Source organism: Dendropsophus ebraccatus, chromosome 8 (assembly GCF_027789765.1).
Source record: "Dendropsophus ebraccatus isolate aDenEbr1 chromosome 8, aDenEbr1.pat, whole genome shotgun sequence".
NCBI classification, from domain to species: domain Eukaryota; kingdom Metazoa; phylum Chordata; class Amphibia; order Anura; family Hylidae; genus Dendropsophus; species Dendropsophus ebraccatus.
Window position 1 is genome coordinate 103,129,207 of NC_091461.1, and position 19,765 is coordinate 103,148,971.

Consider the following 19,765-nt stretch of genomic DNA (forward strand, 5'->3'; position numbering starts at 1 on the left):
CTGTCTCTCTCCAGGTGGTATGGGATCCTTCCACGCCATGATCAACTCCCTGGTCCATGTCATCATGTACTTCTACTACGGCTTGTCCGCTGCCGGACCACGGTTCCAGAAGTTTCTGTGGTGGAAGAAGCACATGACTGCCATTCAGCTGGTAAGTGTTGATGACTATATTGTGTTAGTCGGTGTAACATTGTGAGCTCACAATCTCAGTCCCCATCTTCTGTTTTGTCTCTCAGCTCCAGTTCGTTCTAGTCTCCATCCACATCACTCAGTATTATTTCATGTCCTCCTGCGACTACCAGTTCCCCATCTTCATCCACCTCATCTGGATCTACGGCACAGTCTTCTTCATGCTCTTTTCTAACTTCTGGTACCAGGCCTACACTAAAGGACGACGTCTCCCCAAGACCAGCATCTCTTCCAATGGAGCCGTGCACCACAACGGCAAGGCCAAGAACGGCAAAGCCAAAGAAAACTAAAACCTCTACCAGCCCGACGGCTGAGATCTCCCGAAAAATGCTAATGTGGGAAGACGATGTCGCCGTATTATTATTTTTTTTTCTTTTTTAATTATTCTTTTTCTTAAAGCGAGACACCCAGCTGTCTGATGTTGGCCAGTAACGGTGCCATACTGGTTTTCAACTTCATCTGGGGGCTTACACCAGCCAAAAAAAAAAATTTAAGTGCCTAAAAAGACTGTATGAAGTGAGAGTGTGTGACTCCCCACGTCCACCCCATCACCCAGCATCGAGCGCACAATAAAAAGAAAAAAACCCGGAGCCGGCTCCTTCCAGAACTTGCCTCCTTGTCTCTCTTTACTCTGTACTGTAGTCCCGCAACCATCTCCAAGGATCCGGATTCCTTTTTGCATCACATTCCAGTAAATCAAGAGGGCGGACCGGGTGGCAGCCCCTTCCAACTCCCAGTAGTCTCCCAGCCTTACCCTCACTTTTTTTTTTTTTAATGGGATTTTTTTTTTGTACTGGGTTTAATTGTTCAGACATCCGTACCCAGCTTGTTAAAGGTGCAGGAATCCTGAAATACTTGAATATCGGGACCTTTGTGTCTTTTTTTAGCTTTCTAGGTCATTTATGTTCGAAGGAGATGACAGTATTTGTGTGTTCTTTGTTTTTTTTTTCCTGTTTTTAGGCTAAATTTCAAGGAATTTACCTTTTTTGAAGGAGGAGGAGGAGGAAGGGGTATTGTCTGCTCTTTCACGCACCTAGCTCGCATTCACTATCCCTTACACCTTAATTCACCTCCATGTCCCGTCCATACTGTCCTTTCCCGACGTGTTTCACTGATTTTCTATATATATATATGGTAACACTGTAATACTATTATCTGCTGTTGCGGGGTGTAACTGGCGAGCGCCCGGGAGCAGCAGAGGCCGGTTCACTATAATCACTTTGTATATTTAAGAAAAAAATTCTGCAAGCCCTGGCCCCTTTTAAATGAGGAAGGGGGAGGGATTAGCGCCCCATTGAACATGTGATGCTGGCGGCCTGGACGGGAGAAGCTGGGCCGGGCTGGGATCTCCTCCTCATAACTTATCCGCAAGTCTGCCAGAATATTTATCAGTTTTGTGTAATACTATTAATAAGAGACTTATTGCACACAGTTTAATTCCAAAGCTAAAGCTGTTGTAGATATTACTGTACATGTGGTGGAGGCGCGGGAAAGGTTATGTACTATGCAGAAAAGAACGCACTTCTTGAACAGAACACTTTAAAGTGATGGCGCTCCGTCTGCCTGTACCACCCCCACCGTGCCAGAGTAAAGACGTGTGTGCCAAGACACAGTAAAGTCAAATATGTAATGTAAATTGGTTCACCGTGGCCGCGGGTGAGTAGTCTACAGTTTGCAGTTACCTGGCTGCTGTGGAATCACATTTCCCAGCATGGTCTGACAGCTGCGGGGAACTATGGCTGAACAGTAACCAGAAAGCTGCAGAAGGTGGACTGTTCAGCCAGAGCCTGGGCCAAACAGCTTCCCCGTTAGGGTGCAGATCGCTAATACTCCTTAAAGGGGTTGTACAGGAAATGACTGCGGAGACGGTAATCTTGGGGACTTCCTGTTAGCTGTGATGTGACCACAGCTGCTGCACTGATCATAACTCTCCCGCCGTCGGGGGAATAGGCCCATCCATACACCCTAATGAGGGGTAACGAAATAAAGTTTGTTTTTTCCTGAGACCTGTGACTCGCAGTTTTGTCTTTGAACATATTGGGGGAGATTTATGTAAGGGTGTAAATATACACCTGGTCAGGGCCGTTTTAATACATTGGTGGGTCCAGTGCACAGCCCTCAAGAGTAGGCCCCCCTCTACCCTTTCGGCACATTGTATAATGTACTGAATTTGCCCCCACACTGTATCAAGAGCCCCAATACATACAGTAGTTACCTTATAACACTATTTCCACCATTCAGTGATTACATATTACATGAAAACTGCACTGAACAAAACAAAGATATCGCCAATGATACCATTACATAATACCGTCACACCATGACTCCTATCACTACAGACCCTATAACAGAGTGCAGTTACATCCAGTGACTCACCGGGGGCGTCTTCTCCGATCAGAGTCTGTCACCTTTTCTTTTTCTCTCCATCCAGCCTGGGCCACCTTGAAGTCTTCTCCTGGCTGTGAATCTTCTCTCCAGAATCTGCCAGAGAAATATTTTAGGCTCCAACACATACAGTAGTTAGGTCCCCTGTACCCCTATATAGTAGTTACACCCCTCTGTACCCCTACATAGTTACACCCCTCTGGCCTCCATAGTTTTAAGGTGTCCCTGTAGTATATAGACCCTTGTGTGCTCCTCCAGTTATATACAGCCCTCCTGTCTGCCCCCCCATTAGTATATAGACCCCCAGTGTGCTCCCCCAGTAGATTATAGCCCCTTGTGTGCTCTCCCCAGTAGTATATAGACCCCCCGTGTGCTACCCCAGTAGATTATAGCCCCCCTGTGCACCCCCCTGTGCACTATCTCCAGTAGTATATAGCCCCCCGTGCACTCCCCATTAGTATATAGCTCCCTGTGGGCTCCCCAGTAGTCTATAGCCCCTCTGTGCACTACCCCAGAAGTATACAGCCCCCTGTGTGCTCTCCCCAGTAGTATATAGCCCCCCTGTGCGCTCGCCCCAGTAGTATATAGCCCCTGTGTGCTATCCCCAGTAGTATATAGCCCCCCTGTGCGCTCGCTCCAGTAGTATATAGCCCCAGTGTGCTATCCCCAGTAGTATATAGCCCCCCTGTGCGCTCCCCAGTAGTAAATAGCCCCCATGTGCTCTCCCCAACAGTATATAACCCCCCCTGTGCTCTCCCCAATAGTATATAGCCCCCATGTGCTCTCCCCAACAGTATATAACCCCCCCCTGTGCTCTCCCCAATAGTATATAGCCCCCATGTGCTCTCCCCAGCAGTATATAAACCCCCTGTGCTCTCCCCAATAGTATATAGCCCCCATGTGCTCTCCCCAACAGTATATAGCCCCCCTGTGCTCTCCCCAACAGTATATAGCCCCCCTGTGCTCTCCCCAACAGTATATAGCCCCCCTGTGCTCTCCACAATAGTATATAGCCCCCCCGTGCTCTCAATAGTATATTGCCCCCCCCGTGCTCTCAATAGTATATTGCCCCCCCCCCGTGCTCTCACCAACAGTATATAGCCCGCTGTACTCTCCCCAACAGTATATAGCCCCCCTGTGCTCTCCCCAACAGTATATAGATCCCATGTGCTCTCCCCAACAGTATATAGATCCCATGTGCTCTCCCCAACAGTATATAGATCCCATGTGCTCTCCCCAACAGTATATAGCCCCCATGTGCTCTCCCCAACAGTATATAGCCCCCCTGTGCTCTCCCCAATAGTATATAGCCCCCATGTGCTCTCCCCAATAGTATATAGCCCCCATGTGCTCTCCCCAATAGTATATAGCCCCCATGTGCTCTCCCCAACAGTATATAGCCACCCTGTGCTCTCCCCAATAGTATATAGCCCCCCCCCATGCTCTCCCCAACAGTATATAGCCCCCCTGTGCCCTCCCCAATAGTATATAGTCCCCCTGTGCTCTCCCCAATAGTATATAGCCCCCCCCCCGTGCTCTCCCCAACAGTATATAGCCCCCCTGTGCCCTCCCCAATAGTATATAGTCCCCTTGCTGTGTGCAACCCCCCCCCCCCCCCCCGTTCGCTCCTGCTCCCCCTCCCATATAACATTAAAAAAAAAATCAGTTATACTCACCCGGGTCCACGCGTTCCTCTTCTCTTCCCTCTTGTGGCCGCACTGCAGCGGTCACAAGAGGCTGCACTCCCCTTACCCTCGCGCCGACTCTCCCGTGACATCGGGCGCCAGAGGGAGAGTGCGGCCTCTTGTGACCGCTGCAAGTGCAAGAGTGACTGACAGGGAGGGAGCCAATGGCGCTCTCTCTCTGTCAGTACCGCTGCTCCTGCTGAAGCGCAGCAGCGGGCGAAGGGGGGCAGTGGCGGACGGGGGGGCCCTGCAGGGGGCGCCATGGATGGGTAAGTAGATTACCCATCCATGGCGCTTCACCCTGACAGGCTGGAGGCTGGAGCCCTGTGCGACCATCGCACATAGCAACGGCCGGCCTGCTCAGGGTGGGCCCCTTTAACCAGTGGGCCCGGTGCACGTGCACCATGTGCCCTCTGGTTAAAGCGGCCCTGCACCTGGTGTAGCCAATCACAGCTCCTCTTTTATATTCTACCAGAGCTCAAAGCTGAGCTGTGAATGATTGCGGTGGGCAGTTTACACCAGGTGTGTATTTACACCCTTTCATAAATCTCCCCCATTGGGTATGTTTTAACAATCTAAGGGGTACTCCAGAGACTATTTTTATTTAAAATATTTAGTTTTTTTATATAAATTTACATTTATCAGCAGTTGTAAGGGTGACATGGCCGGCTCTGCTGCCACCAATTGTGATGTGCCGCAGCCTCTGTACAGCGAGCAATGATTGCTATTGCCTCTCACTGTGCTAGAACTACTAGTAATGATTCCTATCACCGCTCACTGTGCAGGGACTGCCAGTCACAGCGATCATGTCGGGGAGCCTCCCCCCATACTAGGTACTGTATATAAGAAAATACAGTACACTGGTTGGGGGGAACACCCAGTTCTGCATAGTGCTGTGTGGAGGAGCAGGGCCTTGGGAACTGCAGGGCTTAATACACACAGATGTCTGACAGTTGTGAAGCCAAAGCCAGGAGCAGACTATAGACAGGGAACAGGTCATAAAGGAAAGACTGGTATTTCTCCTCAAATCCAAATTTTTGAAGCCAATCTGTCAGATATCTGTGTGTGTAGAAGGGCCCTTAGACAGCCCTGCAGTTCCTGACACAAATGTTGGTGGCAGCAGAGGTGGCCGTGTCACTCCTTACTGCTGCTAGTCAATGGAAGTGGAATGTAAATTTAGAAAAAAACATACATTTATTTTACAAAGTAATTTAACTTTATAAATGCAATGAATTAGCGAAAAAGAAAAAATTCAATCTCCAGAGTACCACTTTAGGCTAAGTTCACACATTGTATTCAATGAATAACGGTCGTTGTTGCAGGTTGCAACACCGGCCATTATTAATTGAATCAATACATTGCCTTGACTTTTATTGCATCCCGGCCAGAGAGTATACACATAGTATACACTCTGGCCTGGATTCCTTGCGGCCGTACCGAAAACTGGCTGCACTTTACATTGTCGGCTATGGGTAATTGGAATGGCAGCACACCCAAATGCTCCCGCATCCCAATTAAAAAGAAGGTACTGGCCAGGATGACCTTCACTTATACCGGCCGTTCTGTGACAAAGCTGTGTCACAGAACGTTGGGTGTCATACATAGTGTAAACCCGGCCTTAAGAAGGAAAAAAAAAATCTAAACATTGTAGAAGTAACATAAACAGTGACCCCACCAGCAGAATAGTGAGTGCAGCTCTAGAGTGTAATACATGATGTAACTCAGGATCAGTACAGGAGAAATAATGTAATGTATGTACACAGTGACCCCACCAGCAGAATAGTGAGTGCAGCTCTGGAGTATAATACAGGATGTAACTCAGGATCAGTACAGGATAAGTAATGTAATGTATGTACACAGTGACCCCACCAGCAGAATAGTGAGTGCAGCTCTGCAGTATAATACAAGGTATAACTCAGGATCAGTACAGGATAAGTAATGTATGTACACAGTGACCCCACCTGCAGAATACTGAGTGCAGCTCTGCAGTGGTGATCCAATTAGTTTTGGGTGTGGTCCTGCTGTGTGAGGCTGTGCAAGTCTGCTGCTCCTGAGCTCCAGGCAAGGAAGATCTGCCCCTGGGCCTGCTCTCTCCTCCCCAGGGAGGGAGCAGGTTTTCAGGCATGAGCGAGCCAAGGAGAGTCCCAACTCCTGCCCCCCGAACCAGGTCCGTGGGGGGCAGAGGAATCCAGCGACCAACAGAGGGAATACCATCAGAGGTCCAAGGGCTGAGGCGTTCTACTAGGAGGTGCAGCGATGCTTCTCCAGCCACCCCTGAACCTGAGGTAACAAAGGGTAGCCGCAAGGCTACAGCAAGTTGTGGAACTACAAGTGCCAGAAGTTCTGGAACAACTGTGGAAACCAGCCAGGAAAATCTGTGCAGTGACACTCCTCCTGGAGCAAGGCTGTCTGCCCATGAAGGTGTGGAGGAAGATTGGGGGGTGCAGCGGTCCCAAGAGACGGGGCAGACCTATGGCCTACGGATTGCTGCAAGCCTCTGTGGGTATGAGGAAGCCAGGAACCAGCTGTACAAGCTCCAGGAGGAGGTATGTGCTGTAAAAGCATTGATGGACACTGCTGCTAAGCAGCAAAAGGCTGAGTTATCAGCGAAAATTAAATCTCTGAAAGCTGACATCAAAAAAATAGTGAAAAAGAGAACTTTTATTTTGGAGAACAGTGGGCCGTTTAAAGAGAAACTTCAGAACGACGATCGTTTTGCTCAAACGGAGAGAGAAAGGCAGAGAAGGCTGAGAGGGCTCCAGCCAGAGAGCCGGGTGGAGGAGGAAGGAGACGCTGCGGAGGTACGTGATGTTGAGCCGAATCCACCCGGGGGTCCGCAACAACAGACCCCATACAGTGGGCTCCCTGCAGGGCAAGCGGCATTGTCATCTAGCCGCTGTTCGGGGGATGAAAGCAACACCAGTTACCAGGGAGGGGCGCTGATGGCCCAGATCCAGCTCCTGGAGTCACCAGGGCGCCTCCAGGACTTCGTATTCGGAGATGAGTTACCAGAGGAGGCGCCTGGGAGAAAGACCAAGGTAAAGACCACCAAGCTTCAGGAGCAGGTAACATTTGTATATTCCCCCCTCCCTGTGCCCCCCGGACTGGCCTCAGGGTCAGCTCACTGTGTGAACCCCATATCTCAGCCCGGCCTGAGTTCTGTTGTGGACTCAGTGCAGGAGAATGGGGAGAGTATGGAGTCTAGTATGGCGGTAAGCTCCATCTCTGTTTGCAGTAGCAGAGGTGGAGCAGGTGAGGAACTGGCCGTAAGGTCGGACAGTGATATTGGCCCAGTGGCGGGCAGTGGCAGGAGAGGTGGCCCAGCGGTGGGCAGTAACGTTAAAGGCACTGGTGCATCAGCTCGCTTCCTGACGGGAGGGGGGAGCGGGTGTGTGCCGGTGTCAGCTGTGGGAGCTCCGGTGGCTCTTGGCGCTGCTGTTCCTTTGGGGCAGCGGTGTCGTCGTCGGGATGCTGCCGGGGCTAAGATGTCTTCACCTCCCAAAAGAAAGACTGGACTTAAGCCTTTATTTTGTATTGGTGCTGCTGGACCAGATCGTGCGGAGGAGTCTAGTACTGATGAGGCAGAGGGTACCAGCAGAAATAGGGCAGGGGCTGCCTCTAAACAGTCCAGGCAGGCTGTTCGGTCCTTTCTAAAGGGACCAGTGGCCTGTCCTGTGGAGGTGGCTCCGGTCCTGGTACCCAATGACGCTGATGGTACAAAATCTCTTTCTGTCCCAGAACACACCGGTCCACCCAGTGTGAATGGGGGAATTAATGTGGGGGGGAAAGCAGGAGTGAATGTGGGGAGGAATCTGTCTGGGGCTTTGGAGGGTGGTCGGGGCAGTGTGACAGGTGGTATTGGTGTGGGTATGGATTATGTGGAGGAGGGTGGTGAAGGGGCACAGACTAGTGGTGGGAGCATAGGGCCTGGTCCAGTTGCACCCCCAGCGGCTGCAGCAGCGGTACGCAGCTATGCAAATGTTGCCGCTGGGGGAAGTGGGGTGCTTTCCTCGTCCTCGGGCCCTGGGGATGGTGACTTGCATCGACGTGTCCTGCAGGCCTTAAAGAGAGGGGAGAGAACAATCAATGTAGCGGGTAGGGAGGTTGATCTGTCTTTCTTGATAGAAAGGCATGGCCTTGCAGCCTTCCGAGAGGAAAGGGGTAGGGAAACTGTGTGGTCTCTCCCAACAGCCGGGCCGGGCGGTGTCCGAAGGAATGTGGTCCGTCTGAGGTGGAGAGGCAGTGATACATGTCCCCCAAGATCTAAAGTTGTTGAGCTCCTGCTGAGGATGAGCTTCAAGGCAGCCGACATCTTTGCCTTGATACATCCCTTTGGTACCCCTGAATTCGATATCAGCTTTGTTCGGCCGGAGGGGCTTGAGCTTTTTTGGTCGAACTATGAGCTGATAAAGGATGAGCCCGGCTGGCGAGACTTTGCCATTCAGGCGGTGTCTCGCCAAAATAACATCAAGAGAGTGACCGTTTTAACCCGTAATGAATCACTCTCTTGTATTGACATCATGACGTGGCTTGGCCGGTATGGAGAGGTGGTGGAAGTCCCAAAAAAGAACAGGGACGAATATGGCATCTGGTCAGGGGCTTGGACCTTTATGGTCAAACTTAGATATTCAGGAAACACCGTTACCCACATACCATCTGCCACCTTCCTAGGAAGGGATCGAATCCAGGTCTTCTACCAGGGTCAGCCTAAGCTCTGTCACAGGTGCGGTGACCCCACACATTTCAGTGCTAGGTGCACAGTGATGAAGTGCTCATTGTGTGGGGAAATAGGCCATCTCGCTGCATCCTGTGTGGAGATTAGGTGTCACCTGTGTGGTGACTTAGGTCACCCATTCAGTCGCTGCCCTCGTTCCTTTGCCAACGCAGTTGTTACCCCGGTGGAGAAAGGTCGTGAGGAGGAATCTACTGGGGGGGCAGCTGGCGGGGGTGAAGGAGTAAAAGAGCCAGGGAGGAAAAGTAAGCAAAAGACGCCAGCCCAACTGAGGCGTCGGGATAAGCGCCAAAGGGAGAGGGAGATGGGGGAGTCTCAGGAGCCTTGCGCAACTGTGGTGACCTCTGATCTCATCCCTGAGGCCAATCTTACTGCTGAGGCTCTGAGGGACAGTGATCTGGATGAGGAGATTTGGAGGATTCGGAAAGAAGAAGGTGCCATCTCTCCACTGTCCTCCCATGGTGAGAGCGCGGATGAGGATAGTGGGAGATGGGTGGAGCACAAGCGGGGTACTAAAAAGAATAAGAAAAGGGGAGATGTAAGATCTTCTCCCACCCCCCAGATGCCAAAGGAAGGTACAACCATCCTCCCTCTGATTGGTCTCTCAAACCGGTTCCAAACCCTCGAAGATGTTTCCTCCTCAGAGGTGCAGGAGGCGCAGGGTGAGGTTCTGGTTGTCGCGGTGACGGAGGGGCCTGCAGGGGACGTCGAATCCTCTCTCCCTGGGGAACGTATTTCCTTTGGGGGGAGGATCTGCCCAGAGTCGGGGGACGAGGAAAATGTAAATAAAGGGGATATGGATACATCCGTTTCACTAAAGAGAGGTAAACCATCGTCAGATGAGGAAGGTGGCGGGCAGGATGGAAAGGATAGTGGGAAAAAGAAAGCTGTCTAACTCAATCACCCATGATGGCGGCACCCTCTCCGTTGACGCTGGCTTCCATTAATGTAGCCAGCATTAAGTCAGATACGGCTAGATTTGCGGCCTATGATTATTTTGCCCACATTAATGCTGATATTTTCTTTTTGCAGGAGACCAGGCTAACAGACATGTCATCTATATTTAAAGCCAGAAGGGAATGGAGGAATGGGCCCTCCTACTGGTCTCTTGCGGCCGAGCCGTATAGCGGGGTGGCGGTCCTTTTTGCCGCACCGGTAGAATGCCGACGGGTTATTGAGTTAGAAATGGGGAGGTGCCTGATTCTAGATGTCCTCATGAAGGGACAAGAACTTCGCCTTATTAACATCTATGGTCCACAGTCCAAGTGGGATCGGAAGTGTCTCTTTATGAGGATCAAGCCCTATCTTTTTACAAGTCGGCAGGTGGTCTTTGGAGGGGACTTCAATGCTGTCACGAGGCCCCAGGATAGGGGAGGTTCCAGAGACAAGCTGACTTATGATGGCGTCGCCCTGAATAGTATAGCTAGTGAGGCTCGCCTGGTGGATGTCCACATACGGCATACACCAGGCCACGCGGGATTCACCTATCATAGGGGTAGTTGTAGGTCCAGGATAGACAGGTTTTATTTAAAGGAGGAAGCCGTCTCTTCAGCGGTGTCCGTTGTTGAGGTGGAGTTCTCCGACCACTGTTTAATTTTGTTTTCTCTGAATGTTACAGAGACCCCCCGGATGGGTAGAGGCTACTGGAAGCTCAATTCGTCTCTCTTGGAAGAAGCGGAAATAAGACAGTCCTTTGAGGATTTTCTTCAGAGCCAGGTACCATTGCTGGGCCTTTGTAGCAGTAAGTCAGAGTGGTGGGAGATGTTCAAAAAAAGGGTTGCGGGATTCTTCCGCCAGCTCTCGAGCCTCAGGAGTCTGGACAGGTATCGCCTGTACCAGGGCCTGAGGAAGAAACTTGAACGTCTTGTCTCGACTGGAGGTAGTCGTGATGATATCTCCAGAGTGAAAGCCTTGCTACTGAGGTGCCAGTATGATAGACACGCATCTTTGGTTTTTGAGAGGGATTACGGGAAGTACCGCTCGCCCGACCCTTACAGAAACTGCAAGATGTCAGTAAATAGTAAAATCGTCTCAGGACTGATTGATAGTACAGGATCCCTGAAAAGGTCCAGATCGGGGATCCTGGAGGTCGTCAGATCCTTTTACTCGCACCTCTTGGGGAGGAAAGATCTAGATCGGGATAAGGCCTCAGCTTTCTTGACTGAAACCGTCCCTGAACCAGGGGTAGACCCCTCTCTTGACGTTTTGACAGAGATGATCCAAGAAGAGGAAGTCAGGGTGGCTATTGATGGTCTTGCCCTCAAGAAGTCACCCGGTCCAGATGGCTTAACATCTGAGTTCTATAAGACCTTTAAGGACACTTTGGTTCCCCTCTTGACTGAGGTATTCAATGAGTGTCTCTCCTCGGGCACTCTGCCGAGGTCAATGAGGAGGTCAGCCTTGATCATCTTGTCAAAGGGTAAAGACCCGTCCCGCATTGAGAATTGGCGTCCCATAGCGCTTCTCAATGCGGACAGAAAGATTCTGGCAAAAGTGCTGTTTAATCGGCTGGTGAAGTTTGCACCCCAGCTCCTTTCGAGGGCCCAGCATTGCTCTGTTCCGGGCCGCAGTACCTTTAGTGCTGTGCTCGGTGTCCGGGAGGCTGTGGAGCAGGGTAGGGCGGGTCATTGGAAGGGGTACTTGCTGTCCTTGGATCAGGCAAAAGCGTTTGATCGGGTTAACCACGAGTACCTCTGGTCTGTTCTTCTGAGATATGGCCTGCCGGGGGTTTTTGTTGATTGGCTTAAGACCTTGTATACAGGGGCAGAGAGTTTCCCGCTTGTGAATGGTTGGATTGGCCGCTCTTTTGAGGTTGGGTCTGGTGTCCGTCAGGGTTGCCCTTTAAGCCCACTGTTGTACGTGTTTGCAATTGATCCTTTCCTTAGGAGGATTGATTGTGGACCGTTGGCAGGGGTGAGAATGGACCCTGCGGTGCCGGATTCCACTCTGAGGGTGGTAGCGTACGCCGATGATGTCACCATATTCGTCTCCTCGCAAGAGGAGGTGCGGTGTGTGATGTCAGAGGTGGAGCGCTACTCAGAGGCATCTGGGTCCAAGATCAACCAGGATAAGTGTGAGAGTCTCTGGCTGGGAGGTGGAGATCCTGGATTTGATCTCCCGGACACCCTTCCAGAGCCCCAGGAGTTTGCAAAAGTTCTTGGCATCGAATTCGGCCAAGGGGATTACCCCAAACAAAACTGGGACAGCAGGCTTAAGATCGCCGCTCAGAGGGTGGATCAGTGGAAGGGTTGGTCTTTGACCCTCAGGGAAAGGGTTAACCTGATCAAAACATTCCTGCTCCCTTTGCTGATATATCTGGGCAGTGTTTGCATTTTGCCAGAACCTCTCTGGACTCGGGTCTACAGTGTGTTCTTCCAACTGTTATGGGGGAATAGACTGAACCTAGTCAAGAGGGAGGTTACTTACCGTACGAGGAGACAAGGGGGGTTGTGTATGGTCAACCCCGTGGTGTTCCTGGTGAATACCTTTCTTAAGACCAACATTGCAAACCTCTGGAAAGAGAGGGCTCCTCCGTGGGTATTCTCCTGTAGGGGATGGTTTCAGCCTTTCTTCCAGGAATGGGAGACAGGAGGGCAAGTGAAGGATCTCCGCACACCACACGGGCATCTTCCGGCTTATGCTACCCTGGTTCTGAAGGTCATTCGTCGGTGGGGTTTGGGGATGTGGGAGATTAGGACTCTGTCGAGGAAATTCCTTGACAATAGGGTCCTGTCGTCCCATTTCCAAAAACCGCTGGCGCTCAAGGATTGCCCAAGTCGGGATCTGGAGGTTGGGTTGGGCCTATTGAATTCCATCAGGATCCCCTTGAAGTTTTGGGACTTGGCTTGGCGCTGCTTCCATGGGAAACTGTATGTGAGGGACAATCTGAAGTGCAGGAGCTCTGAGGATCGGGGATGTCCCCGGGAGGAGTGTGGAGGCATGCTGGAAAGCATGGAGCATTTTCTGCTTCATTGTCCCTTTAATACAGAGGTTTACAACAGGGTGGGCGCTTCCATCGGGTGGCCCAGGTTGGTCCGCCTCTCCTATGCGGAATGGGCCTATGGAGCATTCAGAAACCTTGGTGGCTGGGACCGGAGCACTTTATTCCTAGTCAGCATAGTGGTCAGGTACCACACATGGAGTGCACGGTGTTTAGTGTCGACGCAGCGTAAAATCCTCCCTGTGGATGAGGTGGTTAGGGGCACACTCGGTGACCTGGTGAAGGTGCGCTCTCTGGAGTACGAGAGGCTGGGGGCTGGTAGGGCCTCTTGTCTTTGGAGGGGCTTTGCCTATAAGGTTCCTTAGCCTGCGTCTCCTCTCCTGGTGGTGGGCTGATGCTGGCACATTAGTCTTTTGTTTTGTGCTGTAGAGATACTGGAGTATACGGCTTGCAGGCGCTGATCTTGGGCTTTCGGGCTGTGTGTGGGGCTGAGAAGTCTCATTATTGTTGGGTTTAGTATGTTATATTTTTTTTTTTTTTTTTTTTTTTTTTTTTTTTTTTTTTTTTTTTTTCAAAAGTTTGTGTATTGTGATTGTCTTTGTGATTATCTTTGTATGTTTGTATAAATTGTATATACTGTATATATTATATATGTTTTGTTTGCACCTGGGGTTCGGGTTTAGTGATAGGTTGGGTGGTGGGTAAAAGGGGGGAGGGGGCTTCTGTGGGACTTTGTTGGGACTTTTACATATATATAAAATCCTGGGCTGGTTCATGGACGTCCGTGATCATGTACTGGGGGCATGGGATGCGGGACCAGTTCAGGGCCAAAAAAAAAAAAAAAAAAAAAAAAAAAAAAAAAAAAAATTTAAAATATCATATGTATTGTTTAGTTGTAGGTTATTATTTTGCATTGTGTCTTGTTTAGTTTTAGTTTATTTGTGTAGTGATGACTTGTTTAGTTGGTGTTGGGTTGAGTAGAGTTATGTCGGTGGTATATTAGGTTGTGCACAATGCAACTGGGCCAGGGGGTTCACAATTAGTTAGTTATATAGGTGTATATATAGTGGTGTATATAGGTGTGTTTATAGGTGTATAGTATATAGTAGTGTATATATAGGTTTGTATATAGTAGTGTATATAGTTTATTAATATGTTTAGCTAAATAGTTTATATTGTGTATATATTGTATATAGGTATATGGGTGTATATATTGTATATAGGTATATGGGTTGTATGTGTGGAAGAATGAGTGCGGGGATGGACCGGTGCTTTATGTTATGGTTTCATTTTTCTATTTATTGTCTTGTTCTGGTCAGATATGGTATATGGTGTGTTATTTCTGTATTTATTTATTGTTATGTTTAAAATTTTAATAAAAGAAATACAGGATGTAACTCAGGATCAGTACAGGATAAGTAATGTAATGTATGTACACAGTGACCCCACCAGCAGAATAGTGAGTGCAGCTCTGCAGTATAATACAAGGTATAACTCAGGATCAGTACAGGATAAGTAATGTATGTACACAGTGACCCCACCTGCAGAATAGTGAGTGCAGCTCTGGAGTATAATACAGTATGTAACTCATTAAGGTTACATATTATTTTTAAAAACATTTGTCATGCCATAAACTTTGATCAGAGGTGGAGATCTGTGGAGATCCCCACTGATCCATAAAAGTGAGGCATAAGTGTCTGGCTGAGTGCTGTACCCTTTAATTTCTGATCAGTTCTCCTCCCATAGTGTATACCACTCATTGATCATTAGCCTGTTCCTTTAAGCAGGTTGTGTTTCAGAATCCGGACTCCATCTATGTTGTGTCACAGCTTACAGAAATGGCAGGGATACTTTAAAATGCGTTATTTGCCCAGAGCTTTGTTTTGTGCTCCTGATGTGAACAATCTAGAGTCTTTATTTTATATATTGGTGCAGTAGCACCCCTAGTGGTCACAGCATGAAACATCAGTTACAAAGTCACAGATTGCCCGTCAGGGTTCCCAGACCTTTGGTAAGGCTTTGGTCTGAGAAATTCAAAATACCCAGTAAGAGAAGGTTAACCTGCGCACAATATCTTCATTACTTACAGTACATTTTCCGTCATACATACAGTTTAAATATAAAATCTGCACCATATGTTAATATTGTGTGGCATTGTATGTTACAGCAGATTCTGTATGCCTCCTTCATTGCTGAAGCCATGAAGCCTGCTCAGCCATTCAGCAGCCGTAGCGGTGTCTTACCTCTCCATGGCTGAGTGGGCCTGTCACACAGTAGTGGCTTATAATAGGTCCTTTATGGGTGGTAGCCCTGGGCCCACTGCCACCCAAAAAGACTTATACTTTCAGTGGTGTATTGTCTCCTGGCTACCGTTCTGCCATGATTTGCAAAAAATAGCTTTTTACCACAATTTTGCAGAAATGAGGGCATTATGACAGCTTTGGCTGTCCAGGCATGATGGGAATTGTAGTTTTGTCCGAAGGCTGAAGGTTCCCCATCCCTGTTATACGGAGTGCAAAAAAAGAAAATCCTTTCTGAGATGGTGTGTGTTGAGAGGCTGCATGTTGTAGGTAATATATAGCTAGCCAGTATTACAGTACTAATGTTGCTGCGACATCGGGCAGCTATTCGACATTGTGTGTGGGTGTGGTTTTGTCCATATGCTATGCTCACAGTATGCACCCCCGGCCCTCCAGCTGTTCCAAAACTACAATCGCAGAGGGGACCCCTATGGGTACTATTAAGTAAAGTGATTATCAGCCCTACTTGGCCAAAAACCAGTTGTTCCGGCCAATAATCGTCTGTCGTAATAGCTCATGCAGAAAGGAAACGTTCAGCCAACATACAAGATGTCAGCTGATTGTTACCTTTCTGCATGAACCAAAGTCTCGATAAGGAAAGCAACGGTCTGCTGGCCATTGCTCTGTGTAATAGGAGCGGCAGCACCAGACCGCTGCTGTTTTCCACGCACCATCCAGATGATTCTTAGCTGCTCCTCGTGACCCCCCCCCACTGATATTGCTCCTTAATATCAAGCTGTCTAATACGGCCCTAAGAAAGATGGCCCCCAAGGCAGTCGCCTACCCTCCTGCCCAAGGGGAAAGACGACCCTGCCCCTTACCTGTTTAAGATGATCCGAATAATTTTAAAGGGAACCTGTCACCCCCCGTGCCGGGGTGACAGGCTCCCGACCCCCCGTTAGAGCCCCATATACTTACCTGATCCCGCCAGGTCCCGCTTCTGGAGGTGGTCGGGTGATGAAGATCTCAGCCGCTGCAGCCCGCCGCGCGCGCGCTGAGATGAGTCCAACACCCATAGAGAATGACAGGAGAGTCCAGCTCTCTGTCATTCTCTATGAGCGTTGGACTCATCTCTCAGCGCGCGCGCCGGGCTGCAGCGGCTGAGATCTTCATCACCCGACCACCTCCAGAAGCGGGACCTGGCGGGATCAGGTAAGTATATGGGGCTCTAACGGGGGGTCGGGAGCCTGTCACCCCGGCATGGGGGGTGACAGGTTCCCTTTAATGTGAGCAGCAACAATGGAAGTAACACAAAATGCAGTTGAAGATAAAGATTTATTAATAATCAATAGTTAAAGGGGAATTCCGGTTAAGTAAGGTTTAACCGCGGCATGAATTTTAGAACAAATTAAGTACATGTGTATGTACCCGGTCTGTTGGTCATCATTCGTGGGCCAGTACTGTGTGCTTGCCAGCCAATGTGTATTTAGCACAGTATTAGCAGTGCCTGTCAGATGCAGAGAGGAGGGTGGCAGGTATGGTAAGATGGTGATGCCAGATGTTTAAGATGTTTCTATAAATCTATATGGAGCAAAGAGACACCAAACAATGATGGTAAGCAAAGAGGTGAAGGATACTTTATACTTCTATTACAGCTTACATCTCATAGAAATGAAGAAATTAATAATTTCCTTACAGAATAATCTAGGACTAGAACTGAATAAGTTGTAAAAAAAAATCTTTACAAATTCTAACAACACAGTAATGTTCGATATGTGGGGGGCAACCAGCCATAACTATACAGCGTCCATTTCTGGGCCCTCCATATGGTCTCCACCGCACTACTTATTTACAGAATGCCCGCTGTCAGTGAAGTTCATCCCAGCCGGAACTGCAGTACCAGCCGGATGAACTTAATTTCTTTTGAATTGGAATGCGGGCGCATTCGACAGCAGACCCCAGTGCCGTGGATGGGGCTGCTGGCACTTGTGATATAGTTATTCTTACTATGTAATTTCTCCATACACTGCGCCCCCTGCTGGACGCTTTATTGGAATTACACCCAGCCCTGCTCTGATTTGTGACGTCACCGTTTTTTTTAGGAAAACTTTATGTGCATTTCCCATTTCTGAGTAGTAGGTAGGGCGGCATTGTGTGGAATGACTACAGAAAGGATCTTGTATACTCACAGTTTAGTCCACGATGTTTGGACAGCAGCAACAGAAGAAGGATCTTATCCTAAGGAATAACAAGGAGAAAGCTGGCATGAAGAAGCTTTAGAGAACCCTGGGGGAGGAGCAGTGGCGTAGCTATAGGGGTCGCCATGGCGACCGGGCCCCTACGCTAGGGGGGCCCGCACGGCCCCCCTTGCCACTTGTTTTTGAGCATCCAGAGAAGCTGCGGCCGCGCAGATTCTCAGGATGCACAGATTGCTTTGATGTTCCGCCCGCACAGTGAGCACAGTGAGCGGGCGGAACATCAAAGCGATCAGAATACAGGAGAAGGACCTGTCAGCGTCCTCCTCCTGTATTCTCTCCCATAGGCTGCCGGCACTTCATACCAGCAGCCTATGGGAGGCCGGGCCGTGACCTCTCCGGCAGGCGTGAGGATGTGACGTCATCACGTCTGCCGGAAGTCCCGTCCCTGCGGCTCGCAAGATGGAGCCCGAAGAGGAGGAGGAGAGCTGCTGCCTGCAGCTACACAGCGCCGATTAGGTGAGTAGGATGTTTGTTTTTTTAGGGGCACCTCTGGGGGCATCATTATTATTTGGGGGCACCTCTGGGGGCATTATTATTGTATGGGGGCACCTCTGGGGGCATTATTATTGTATGGGGGCACCTCTGAGGGCATTATTATTTCTTGGGGGCACCTCTGGGGGCATTATTAGTTCTTGGGGGCACCTCTGGGGGCATTATTAGCTCATGTGGGCACCTCTGGGGGCATCATTATTATTTGGGGGCACCTCTGGGGGCATTATTATTGTATGGGGGCACCTCTGGGGGCATTATTAGTTCATGGGGGCAACTCTGTGGGCGTTATTAGTTCATGGGGGCCACCTCTGGGGGCATTATTAGCTCATGGGGGCACCTCTGGGGGCATTATTAGCTCATGGGGGCACCTCTGGGGGCATTATTAGTATATGGGGGCACCTCTGGGGGCATCATTATTATTTGGGGGCACCTCTGGGGGCATTATTATTGTATGGGGGCACCTCTGGGGGCATTATTATTGTATGGGGCACCTCTGAGGGCATTATTAGTTCTTGGGGGCACCTCTGGGGGCATTATTAGTTCTTGGGGGCACCTCTGGGGGCATTATTAGCTCATGTGGGCACCTCTGGGGGCATCATTATTATTTGGGGGCACCTCTGGGGGCATTATTATTGTATGGGGGCACCTCTGGGGGCATTATTAGTTCATGGGGGCAACTCTGTGGGCGTTATTAGTTCATGGGGGCCACCTCTGGGGGCATTATTAGCTCATGGGGGCACCTCTGGGGGCATTATTAGCTCATGGGGGCACCTCTGGGGGCATTATTAGTTGATGGGGGCAACTCGGGGGGCATTATTAGCTCATGGGGGCACCTCTGGGGGCATTATTAGTATATGGGGGCACCTCTGGGGGCATTATTAGTTCATGGGGGCACCTCTGGGGGCACTATTAGCTCATGGGGGCATTATTAGTCCATGGGGGCACCTCTGGGGGCATTATTAGCTCATGAGGGCACCTCTGGGGGCATTATTAGCTCATGAGGACACCTCTGGGGGCATAATTAGCTCATGAGGGCACCTCTGGGGGCATTATTATTGTATGGGGGCACCTCTGGGGGCATTATTATTGTATGGGGGCACCTCTGAGGGCATTATTAGTTCTTGGGGGCACCTCTGGGGGCATTATTAGTTCTTGGGGGCACCTCTGGGGGCATTATTAGCTCATGTGGGCACCTCTGGGGGCATTATTATTATTTGGGGGCACCTCTGGGGGCATTATTATTGTATGGGGGCACCTCTGGGGGCATTATTAGTTCATGGGGGCAACTCTGTGGGCGTTATTAGTTCATGGGGGCCACCTCTGGGGGCATTATTAGCTCATGGAGGCACCTCTGGGGGCATTATTAGCTCATGGGAGCACCTCTGGGGGCATTATTAGTTGATGGGGGCAACTCGGGGGGCATTATTAGCTCATGGGGCACCTCTGGGGGCATTATTAGTATATGGGGCACCTCTGGGGGCATTATTAGTTCATGGGGGCACCTCTGGGGGCACTATTAGCTCATGGGGGCATTATTAGCCATGGGGGCACCTCTGGGGGCATTATTAGCTCATGAGGGCACCTCTGGGGGCATTATTAGCTCATGAGGGCACCTCTGGGGGCATTATTATTGTATGGGGGCACCTCTGAGGGCATTATTATTGTATGGGGGCACCTCTGGGGGCATTATTATTGTATGGGGGCACCTCTGAGGGCATTATTAGTTCTTGGGGGCACCTCTGGGGGCATTATTAGTTCTTGGGGGCACCTCTGGGGGCATTATTAGCTCATGTGGGCACCTCTGGGGGCATCATTATTATTTGGGGGCACCTCTGGGGGCATTA

At 49.9% G+C, this 19,765-nt stretch overlaps 1 protein-coding gene across 2 annotated transcripts in view; it reads left to right on the plus strand.

Annotated features, from left to right (window-relative positions):
• Positions 1 to 2,195, plus strand: part of ELOVL1 (ELOVL fatty acid elongase 1) — a 41,025-nt gene extending 38,830 nt beyond the window's left edge. For both annotated transcript variants that reach the window (XM_069981294.1, XM_069981293.1), the window contains exons 7-8: positions 15 to 151; positions 237 to 2,195. In XM_069981294.1, the coding sequence (XP_069837395.1) occupies positions 15 to 151; positions 237 to 479 (380 nt within the window). In that variant the 3' untranslated portion in view covers positions 480 to 2,195. The remainder of the gene's footprint in view (positions 1 to 14; positions 152 to 236) is intronic.
• The last annotated feature ends 17,570 nt before the right edge of the window (positions 2,196 to 19,765 follow it).